The 12,179-nt window shown below is 37.1% G+C and overlaps 1 protein-coding gene across 1 annotated transcript in view; it reads right to left on the bottom strand.

Moving 5' to 3' along the window:
* The window catches only part of RUNX1T1 (RUNX1 partner transcriptional co-repressor 1), a 130,312-nt gene that overhangs the window by 34,835 nt on the left and 83,298 nt on the right, over positions 1-12,179 (bottom strand). Inside the window, 1 exon segment of the mRNA XM_007177490.3 lies at positions 12,041-12,179. This exon segment is cut by the window's right edge and continues 43 nt beyond it. Coding sequence (XP_007177552.1) covers positions 12,041-12,179 — 139 coding nt within the window.

Genomic DNA, 12,179 nt, shown 5'->3' with positions numbered 1-12,179 from the left:
ATACTGAAGACTATTAGTAGCTATGAATATAATGTCAACACAGCACCTACCTTACTGGCAGTGTGGTGTAGTGGAAAGAGCACTGGACTGGGAATCAAGAGACCTGAGATTTAGTCCTGGCTCTTCCACGACTAGCTGTGTGACCTTGGACAAGTCACTTAACCTCTCTGGACCTCAGTTTGCTCATCTGTAAAATGAAAGGGTTGGACTAGATCAGTGGTTTTCAAACTGTGCCACTTGAGGTGCTTAGGGATTCTGCGGGCAATAAAGAGCTTTTACCCCAAACAATCAAGATATAAAGGGCCAGAGGAACCCACTTATCATTCTTATCTATTTTAAAAGTTGAGGTTCCACCTAAGGTTTCATTTTTGAAGGAAAAAGCTGCTAAAATCAAGTTTGAAAACCACTGGACTAGGATAATTTCTGAGGTCCCTTCTACTTTGAAAACTCTGCAATTCAGTTATTCTATATTTATTTCTAAATGTCACTTGTACAGCACAGGGAATATAGCCAATATTTTATAATAATTATAAGTGGAGTATAACCTTTAAAAATTATAAATCACTATGTTGTACACCTGAAAATTCCATAATATTGTACATCAACTACGCCTCAATTTAAATAAGTAAGTAAATAAATAAATAAAGGTCATGGTTATGTAGATCGAAACACACAAATCTAATGGTCCACTGGCCAAATTTTGTCTAAGTCAACCACCTGAACCAACAGAGAACTTCTCTGTTCTTTGCTTTGAACAACGTACTACTTACAGCTGATTTTTTGTGCAAAAATAGAAAATATTCTCTAAATACCTTATAGCAGCCTAAATATATAAACATCAAAACATTTCTAAATATCAAAACATCTTTGATCCAACTGTGTCAAACCAACTCAACTTACTGGTTTTGTGTCTCCTTGTTCAAAGATAACAAGAACATTCAACACTGGAAGAATTCTTCCTATTTTCAAAGTAGTTAGATACGTTATTTATCTTTGCTGTCAGATCAACCCTCTGATCAGTGCTATTACTTCAGTGAGCCTGTACTGAAGCTTTTTTCCCTCCTAAAGCAAGGACAGTAATGTCCTAAGAAGCAGGGCTAGCTCCTGAGTCTGTCCTGTCATTTCTATCACGTCCTTGCAGTGACAGTCCCTATTCTGGGTCTTAGCACTCTTGCAGCTATTGAAACAATAAAGCTCATCACCTCACAGAGGTAGGTATATTTTAGCAGCAAAGCATTCAAACAGCCCACAGAAATAGTTATGAGACATCAGGGAGTGCTTCCTCCAATGACTCATGTCTACCTATAAAGCCAACCCTATTCAAAGGATGTATGTCCAGAAAGCTAACCAAAACAACTTAATTGCTATTTGTTTGTCTGCTTCTTAGAAATGCCTAAAACTATCTAAAACCTCATTTGCCTGGGGGCAAATTCCAAATTTGAATGTTTCTTACCTTCTCAAAATGTATTAGGCAAAACTAAGAAATACTTTTCATTGTCCCATACCAGCATACTCTCAAAATAACTCAAATTCTAGTGGGAAGTCTGTCATGTCTCATGGGTTTCTAGAAGGCATTTTTTGGTTTGTTTTTTATATTCTATCTCCCTTCCAGGAGAAATTTTCCTGAATATAACCTAACTGCTTCAACAATTAGATCCCAATCACTTCTCTCTCAGGGTCTGATGTCCTAAGAGTAGAAGACTGCTCAGGACTCAGCTGTGTGACCCTGAGATAACCTGGCTTCAGTTTCCTGCCCAGTAAAATGAAACTAATAGGAAACAATACATGTTTAAAAAAAAAAAAACACTTAAGAGACAACCTAATTTACAGCTTACCCCACTTCAGGCTGTTCTCTCTCAGCTCCTCAAAACAGAGGCTGTAAACTGACTTATTTGAGAAAGAAAACAAACTTTTTAAAAAACTTTCCTTTATATAAAATATTTTAAATGTCATAATAGGCTAGTATGCACTGACAATTCCTTAGTAACATGAAAATGGGGAAGAATGAAGAAAGAAATTATTAAGATCGTGGCAATAACTAGAATAAAAGGACCAATCAATTTCTTACATGACAGGAACAGACATAAGTTTTTTTCTAGCTTAAAATGTTTTTTTAAGTGGGGAAAACAGCACTAAAACATTGTTCTAGGGAAAGGCAAATTGGTACAGCATAATAAACCTGAGAATGGCAAGGAAGAAACTTAAAAATTCTGATAATTAGTCCTGTTACAAATAAATACATGCCTTAGGTTGACTTCTCCAACTGACCACACGTATTTCAAACGGCACATGTCTAAACTGACCTTGTCTTTCTCTGGTACTTCCTGCAGCAGTCAATTATGCCACCTTCTACTTAGCCACCAAAATAGAAACTTGAAAGTCACTCTATAACTTTCTTCTCCAAAAAAAAGTCCTGCTGCTGGTCTCATAAGCTTCTCTGGCATAGGTCCTTCTGCCCTACCCCAGGACACATTATCTTGGCCTTATCATGCCCTCGTCTTACACTGCAGGCATCTCAGCCAGAACCAGGGCTGAGATACTGGCTGAGTCTTTAAAAAAAAACCAATTCTTTACTTTTGTATTTTAGAAAGAAGCATACATCTAAATCTCAGGAGGTGACAGTTCTGTTAAAGTAAAGCCCAAAGACATTAATAACTTAATCTTAAACAAAGCTTCCTTCCTTTTTCTAACACATGCAGTTTGTTAAGGCTTCCACAGAAAGACTAGACACTGAATTAAAGGGCGGGGGAGTGGTCATTTAGGGCATCATATTTTCAAAACACAACTCAGTCAAAGGTCTCTTCAGGAATTTTTAGGAAATAGGTGAGTTTAGATAAGAATTTTATATAACACCCTATATTGGTATTGAATAATATATCTGAAACAAAATACATCACAAATTCCCCTGCTTCCTTAAAAAGAAAATCAAACCTGATTCTTCATGGACAACCTGCGGGGATTTCTATGTTTGCAGAAATATCACCCTGCAGGAAGTGGGATGTTTAGATGGTGAAAAACAAAGCACTGAGTGACACAGGACCAACACTACTGGGCCACATGTAAAGAAGTGCCTTCCATCTCTCTATTGCTGAACCACAACCTAGGAGATAACTTCCTGAGCAGCGGACTAACACCTTCTGGAGTAAATAAGATAGATGCAGGTAGATGTTGGCCCCTCCAGACAAAAACAAGATACCTGGACCCTTCAGGATTACAATTTGTGGGTTCCCAGAGCCTTCCCTCACCCAAGGAGAAGGTGGAAACCTTGAGGCACATGTCCCTGGAGCTCTCCATCTGCTGAACAGTCAGACTGCCTGGGAGCGACTGTCCCCTTGTCTTCACTAATTTCTGACCACTGCTGAAGTATTTAGTTGCTACTGCTCCTGCTGTCTGGAACCACATTTTTGTTTTTTCTTTTAATACATCTTTATTGGAGTATAATTGCTTTACAATGTTGTGTCAGTTTCTGCTGTACAACAAAGTGAATTAGCTATATGCATACATATATCCCCATATCCCCTCCCTCTAGAGCCTCCCTCCCACCGTCCTTAGCCCACCCCTCTAGGTCGTCACAAAGCACCGAGCTGATCTCCCTGTGCTATGCAGCAGCTTCCCACTAGCTATCTACCTTACATTTGGTAGTGTACATATGTCAATGTTACTCTCTTACTACATACCAGCCTCTTCTTCCCCTCGTTCTCAAGTCCATTCTCTACATCTGCGTATTTATTCCTGCCCTGCCACTAAGTTCATCAGTACCATTTTTCTAGATTCCATATATATGCGTTAGCATACGGTATTTGTTTTTCTCTTTCTGACTTACTTCACTCTGTATGACAGACTCTAGGTCCATCCACCTCACTACAAATAACTCAATTTTGTTCTTTATGTCTGAGTAATATTCCAGTATATATGTGCCACATCTTCTTTATCCATTCACCTGTTGATGGACATTTAGGTGGCTTCCATGTCCTCGTTATCATAAATAGAGCTGCAGTGAACATTGCGGTACATGTATCTTTTTGAATTATGGTTTTCTCAGGGTATATGCCCAGTAGTGGGACTGCTGGGTCATATGGTAATTCTATTCCTGGTTTTTTAAGGAACCTCCATACTGTTCTCCATAGTGGCTGTATCAATTTACATTCCCACCAACAGTGCAGGAGGGTTCCCTTTTTTCCACACCCTCTCCAGTATTTATTGTTTGTAGATTTTTTGATGATGGCCATTCTGACTGGTGTGAGGTGATACCTCACTGTGGTTTTGATTTGCATTTCTCTAATGATTAGTGATGCTGAGCATATTTTCATGCGTTTGTTGGCCATCTGTATGTCTTCTTCGGAGAAATGTCTATTTAGGCCTTGGGCCCATTTTTGGTTTTTGTTTGTTTTTTACTTTTTTATTTTTATTTATTTTTTAACATCTTTATTGGAGTATAATTGCTTTACAATGGTGTGTTAGTTTCTGCTTTATAACAAAGTGAATCAGCTTTATGTATACATATATCCCCATATCGCCTCCCTCTTACGTCTCCCTCCCAACCTCCCTATCCCACCCCTCCAGGTGGTCACAAAGCACCGAGCTGATCCCTCTATGCTATGTGGCTGCTTCCCACTATCTATTTTACATTTGGTAGTGTATATAAGTCCATGCCACTCTCTCACTTCGTCCCAGCTTACCCTTCCCCCTCTCTGTGTCCTCAAGTCCATTCTCTACATCTGCGTCTTTATTCCTGTCCTGCCCCTAGGTTCTTCATAACCATTTTTTTTTTTTAGATTCCATATGTATGTGTTAGCATACAGTATTTGTTTTCCTCTGTCTGACATACTTCACTCTGTATGACAGACTCTAGGTCCATCCACCTCACTACAAATAACTCAATTTCATTTCTTTTTATGGCTGAGTAATATTCCATTGTATATATGTGCCACATCTTCTTCATCCATTCATCTGTCGATGGACATTTAGGTTGCTTCCATGTCCTGGCTATTGTAAATAGAGCTGCAATGAACATTGTGGTACATGACTCTTTTTGAATTATGGTTTTCTCAGGGTATATGCCCAGTAGTGGGATTGCTGTGTCATACGGTAGTTCTATTTTTGGGCCCATTTTTGGACTGTTTGTTTTTTGGATATTGAGCTCATGGGCTGCTTGTAAATTTTGGAGATTAATCCTTTGTCAGTTGCTTCATTTGCAAATATCTTCTCGTATTCTGAGGGCTGTCTTTTCATTTTGTTTATGGTTTCCTTTGCTGTGCAAAAGCTTTTAAGTTTCATTACGTCCCATTTGTTTATTTTTGTTTTTATTTCCACTCTAGGAGGTGGGTCAAAAAGGATTTTGCTATGATTTATGTCACAGAGTGTTCTGCCTATGTTTTCCTCTAAGAGTTTTAGTGTCTGGCCTTACATTTAGGTCTTTAATTCATTTTGAGTTTATTTTTGTGTATGGTGTTAGGAAGCGTTCTAATTTCATTCTTTTACATGTAGCTGTCCAGTTTCCCCAGCACCACTTATTGAAGAGGCTGTCTTTTCTCCATTGTATATTCTTGCCTCCTATGTCAAAGATAAGGTGACCACATGTGTGTGGGTTTATCTCTGGGCTTTCTAGCCTGTGGAACTACGCTTTCTTATTCTAATCTGTCATCTACACATTTCAACTGGAGCCCTCTAATTTTTTCTTGTTAGTGAATCAATCATGGCACTTTGTTCCTGGCTGTTTTCATGGCTGTAGGTGTTTCAGAGACACATCTTTTAAAATGATAGAAAGAAAGTAAACAAGAAAGCAAAAAAACTCTTAGGGGAGAGGGCCATTTGCTATACTGCTAAAAACGACTGTATTAAGTTTAATTTTGATTATTTATTTGTTCAACTAGTGTTTTGTTGTTGTTGTTTTGTGTTTGTGGTGTTTTGCTTTGTTTTGTTTTAGATAGCCGGTATGTGTAACATGCACTATCCTGAGCTTTACTGGACATACAAAAGTAAGCAAGACATGATCCCCAACACCCTCCTAAGATTATGGTTTAGTAGTAGACTTAAATGCTTTTTGGAAGCGTGCTAGCAAGAAATTTTTTACCATAAACACAGTTTAGTTAGTGGTACAAGACTTCTATACTGTTACGCAGGACCTGAACTCAGTAGGTACCATAAAAAGAGTACAAAAGTGGTATGGGAGATCAGAAGGCGAAAAGATCACTACATTTGAAAGAGCAGGGGCTATGGAGCTGGCTTCAAATTTTGGCTCTGCTATTTGCTGGCCATATGAACTGAGGAGGCTTAATCTCTCTGAGTCACAGAATAGGGGCAATTATTTCAGAGCTACTGAGAGGACTACATGAGAGACTCTACATAAAGAGCCTAACATATATTTGGCATTCAACAACTTAACCAAAGCACTTATTTTTCAAGTTGAGGCGTTCAGAGGCTGGGGTATTACAAACATAGTTAAAAGAGTGTGGGCATTCAAGTCAGAGAACCTAGGGTTTAGAATCCCATCAGTGCCTCTTACAAGCCATGTGACCTCAGACATATTATCCAGCCAGCATGAACCTAAGCAATAGGACTGTCAGGAAATAAGTGCTGTGTGTTCATATGTAAATTACTTAGCATGGGCCTGGCACATCTTAAGTGCTCAGTAAATAGTAACCATTATTATAATATTCATGATTGGGAGGCCTTCATTCAAATAGTAGAACCTGTCTTGAGTTAGCCTGCAAAGTATGAATAGAATTATTATATATAAGAACTAGTGCAAAGAACAGAAACCATCAGTCAGAATATAGACTAAGGCATGAACAATGTTCAGCAGAGCCAGACCCTAGGAGAGCAGCAAAAATAAGTAGCAAGTTTACGCTGAGGCTGGAGTGTGGAGACCAAAATGTTCTCTACAGCCACACAATCTTTCTCATCATGTAAATGCAACTTAATGCAATTTCACTAGAAGCCTCCACAATTGATATGACTAATACAAAAAAAAGAAAAAATCATTTCTACAGGGATGATTACTCTCTTCTTGAAACTGATGAATGCATTAAAAAATGCAACACAAAACAAGAATGTGTGAATATAATATAAATCCCTTATATTTTTTCACAGAAAACTGAATGCAGCAGATAATAAAAATTTAATTCTTTTTTGCATAGTCAATTAATTCTACAATTCCTTATAATTTTTCTTTTCTTTTTTTTTTGGCCGTGCCACGTGACATGTGGGATTGTAGTTCCCCGATCGGGGATTGAACCCATGCCCCTTGCATTGGAAGTGCTGAGTCTTAACCACTGGACCGCCAGGGAAGTCCCTACAATTCCTTATAAAGTGCACCTACCTTTTCTCTTTAGAAAGACAAAAATATTGAAATCTCATTCATTTTGCAGAAAAGGAAAAATGGATTTAATAGGTTCAGCTGGTGTGTTCTTTGCTGACAAATCTTATACATTCAACCAACACGGTTTCAAAATGACTGCCTTATGACCCTCCAACATTCAGTGTTTTCTAGTTTACTCATTAAGCCAGGAAATCTGGCTTACTGTGAATCCTCTATCATTATAAAAATTTATAAAACCTCAGAATATTATACTGTTGCATTTGCCCACGCGAGCAATTACAGAGAAAAAATAAATGAGGGAAAGTAAGGAGGGAAAAAGACACAATTCTTAGTTAAGCTTTCCTTGTTTACATTCTGCACATTAAATCATATTTTGTGCAACTGGAACATTTCAGGTAGGTAAATTTCTCCACTAAGAAGCTCTGTAACTTTAAGCAAGTTCTTTCGGCCTTAGTTTTCTCAAGATAAAGGATTGGCCTCGTAAATCTATAAGATTGCTCCCAGCTAACAAATTACATACTTCTAAAGCTCAAGAAAATCTTTTTAGAAAATAATGTTTAATAATTGGGGGTGGAGGAAATACATATTAATGCAACCATCTGGCCTTCATAATAAAAACCAAGACGTGTTAAACTGAGAGTAATTTAAAGCATAATTACATTAAAATGATTATATATAAATATATAGATATAGAGATAGATAGATGAAGGGGATTAATATTTAACATAAATCACTTGAAACGGGGAGGAAGGCAGTGGAGACAGTGTTACCCATACAAAACCAATGATCATTCAATTTAAGCCAGAAAGATTCTGAGTCAGAAAATCGGCATAACAGGTGAGAGCACAATGTTAACGACAAATATAACAAAAGCTGCAGCATCAAAGCTGTGAGAAAAGACATCAAATGATAATTAACCAAAAAAAAAGTATCCTTTTAAATGTAGTCATTTTAAACTATTTTGTAGTCTCAAAAAAATGCAGCCTTTGTCTAACTGCTCTTTCCCTCCTCACTCCATTTGAAACTGTGTTTTCATGACCATCATGGTGAGCAGTTTTAAAGAGGACTCAACTTCTAGTCTCTGTTTGAAAGTGGTCTCTTCATTTAATCAGCTCCAAAAAAGGTCTGTATTCCCTTCCTCAGCTTTTCCCATCACAAAATGGCAAGATAAACAGTAAACTTTTACATATGAACAAAGAATAGAAATCAGAACTTTCTATTAACTTTCTCTAACATTTTAGGAAAAAAATAGCACGATTTTTAAATGAAAATTGTCTAATTTGGGTTCTAAGTTATTCTACCACAGACCTACAAATCTAGTATAGTTGTTCAGGGACTCACCCTAGAGCTATTTTTTAAAAGAAGTAGAATAAATTTTACTGTTCCATACAGGAAAAAAAAAAAAAAAATCCATAGACTTCCCCAGAGTATTCATTTCTCTGTAAATAAAAGTAATGCTTAAAAAAAGAAAAAAATATAACCAGTGACAATCACATTTAAGGATGAGAAGTTACATTTGCCAAAACCCATCCCTGAAATACGTGAGGACTGTTTAGTAGATTAAATCAGCAATCATCACAGAATTTAAGCCCCAAAGTTGTAAACAAAATATAGAGCGTGCTTTTGTTCGTGACATGTCACGAACAAATTATCAAAATGTGTTTTCTCCTCAGGTGTCAGTTTTTCCCTCTTTTACTGACGGATGGTTCCCAGTGTTATTACAGAAACAGATTGATCTTTTTAATGAGCCAGTTTAATAGACTCCAAAATCTCACCGTGGCTGCTCATCCATGTCAGACCATATGCACCAACAAAACATTCAGTAAAACAAAAAAAAAGCTCTGCTGTCAAACAGCTCCATACTCTATAAAATTTCATATAGTAGATCTGGATATACAGATAAATAACCAGAGAAGAGGAAAATGCACATGCAAACAAGATGCAGAAAATATATGCAAAGAAATACTGTAGAGGCCCATATTTTCTTGGCTCTGATCAAATTCCCACAAGATACAAATGTATTTACACAACATAGTCTCATTACCCTTCCTCCTAACTCTAAGGAAATCCATTTGCCATCTTTCCATTATAACGCACACTTCAGGGTTCCACTTGAAAAAGAATGTTCCACCCAAAGAGCAACTGTGTGAATTCTGACTCCAGCAACTTTCTATGGATAACCAGAGGGAGAAAAACACTGAAGGCTCTTTTAAGAAAGTTCTACCTGACTGAATGCAAACATGCATGCACGCACAGCTACAGATCATCAAAACAAAAATGCTGATTTTCTGTGGAATTTATATGAAGTTTCCATATCAATGTTAGCACATTGCCAAGGGCTTACCTCAGCACTGTTCAAGGGAGGTCTAAAGTCACAGTATAGTCACATATAAAACACTGGGAAAGAACCAGTGGAGAAAAGTGCTGGGAATATAGAGAAGTGGATAAAGCAAGTTTTCATTCTGCCTGTTATGGTTATTTAGCAGTTAGAGTTTCTAGAATAGATTGTGTCCATTTCCAATTTTGCCTATAGGATTACCTTTACATTTATCACAGCTATCTAAACCTTTCCCTGTTATCCTCTCTTCCACCCAAATAAATATTCTTCTTCCCAATTTTCCATCTAGTCCCTCCTTAATTTCCTTTACCACACTATCTTGGAAAAATGGAGCTGAAACATCTCAATACCAGCACGTAGTACTGATTCCCTGCAGGGTAAATGGTTAGGATCAGACAGGAATACACATGTGAATCATCTATCTTTGGGCTGCTTCTTGGTTTTTAGTATCATGTAGACACACCACTCAGACACCTGGATTAAGCAGCTGCCTTTAAAAGCTAAAGTACTAAATGCTTAAATATGACTATGGAAATACAACTTGCGAAAATAAGAAAGTAGCACTGTTGGTAGGTCATGTATGGAGGTGGGTCTACAGTACGTCAGAAGTAAACTAACGTTTAATCTTTTGCTTTAGGCATTTTAAACTATTAAGAGATCCTATGTCAAGAGGAGAAAAATTCCAGAGATTGTAGCATAAAAACTACTTAACAGAGGATTATATAATAACTGTATGTAAACTGGCTGGCTTTTAATAACATTCTGATTTGCAAACTATACACTTAAGGGTAGCTAAGTTCGTCACAGATAGATGTCTCTGAGCAGCTCCAAGGATCATAAGGTCCTAGGAATCTGTGCCAGGGTGTTAACTTCTCAAAGGCTGGTCTACGCTTCCCTGATAAAATGCAGAAAGAGTGAATGGATAAGTAGAAAAAGGAAACAAAGCATATAACAAATAAGTTTCTGAATATAGTTTCATTTTAAGATTCTCCATATTTTACAAATACTATGCAAGATGCTGATAAGACTTTATATTCCTGTATTAGAAAATATTTATATGTGAGGCTGAGGTATTCAGGAAAATTATTTTAGTAAGGTACATTGGAAGTTTCATGTGTATGCCTTATTCAACAACTAATTCGTAAGGTTTAATGGAGAAGGGGTTTTATTTTACATTTCTTAGAATTCTCAGTTATTAGAGCAGAGTACCTGATAGAATGAATATTGACTGATAAAATTTTTCAGCAAAAATGTCATCTATAAGTTCTATTACTTAACTCTTATCTTCACTCAGTCCATCTAGCTTCCCAGAAGTTTTCTCTTAGTTCATATGAAACCCAAATTAAATAGCTACTGCATTGTGCTTAGGCCAGATTTCAAAACCACCATGTTTTGAGGAAACTTAGAATAACAAGTTTCCTAACACTGAAGGGTAAAATATGTGGTTGGGATGAATTACATAGTAAATGATAATTTTAATACAGGGATACCCTTGGAGATAATGTATGTTCAGTTGCAGACCACCATAGTGAAGCAAATATCACAATAAAGCCAGTCACACAATTTTTTTTGGTTTCCCTGTGCATATAAAAGTTATGTTTACACTATACTGTAGTCTCTTAACTGTGCAGTAGCACTATGTCTTAAAAAAAAATGTATATACCTTAATTTAAAAAATACTTTATTTGTAAAAAATGCCAAAACAATTACAATGGTTAACATTAAAGATTACTGACCACAGATTACCATAACAAATATAATAATGAAGAAGTTTGAAATATTGTGAGAATTACCAAATTCTCACAGAATTGCACAGAGACACAAAATGAGCAACTGCTACTGGAAAAATGGTGCCAATAGAGTGATTCCATGCAGAGTGCCACAAACCTTCGATTTGTTTTAAAAAAAAAAAAGAAAAAAGAAAGAAAGAAAGAAAAGCAGTATCTGTGAAGCACAATAAAGTGCAATAAAACAAGGTATGCCTGTATTGACTGTGTGTCTAATAACCATCAGTGGCACTTGGCATATTTGAATATCATTCATCTTTACCTTTTCCTTTAATATTGCAAGCAGTGGTGGTGACCATTTGTAATGTATAGAAAAATCAAGTCACTAGATTGTACATCTGGAAATATCATAGTGTTGTAGGTCAATTAAACTTAAAAAAAAAAAAAAATTACAAGTAGCAAAGATTAACCTGCACAAAAAGCTAAATGACACAGGCCAGAGACTCATCACTCTGTAACACCCCAGGCCAGAGCAAGATTCCCTAGATGGCCACTCTAGCTTATTATTATTTTGCAAGAGGTGTCAGTCAGCAGTTTAAACATGACATGAAACATGTCCTCATACTGCAGGTCTGGGGTCCTCCTCCCTCTCACCTGTCTGGAGTTCGCCTCTTCCCGTTTTCGTTCACATCGAGAAGCAGCTCTGAGGAGTCAACAGGTGAGGTGGTGCTGGCATCCAGAAGCAGCTGTTCATGCTGGGCGAGGTACTGGGCAGGGTTTTGTTTGGCCAGCC

The sequence above is a fragment of the Balaenoptera acutorostrata genome, chromosome 17 (genome assembly GCF_949987535.1).
Source record: "Balaenoptera acutorostrata chromosome 17, mBalAcu1.1, whole genome shotgun sequence".
In the NCBI taxonomy this organism is placed as follows: Eukaryota; Metazoa; Chordata; class Mammalia; order Artiodactyla; family Balaenopteridae; genus Balaenoptera; species Balaenoptera acutorostrata.
The sequence above is the reverse complement of the archived record's forward strand: the minus strand, read 5'-3'. Positions and strand labels throughout refer to the sequence as shown.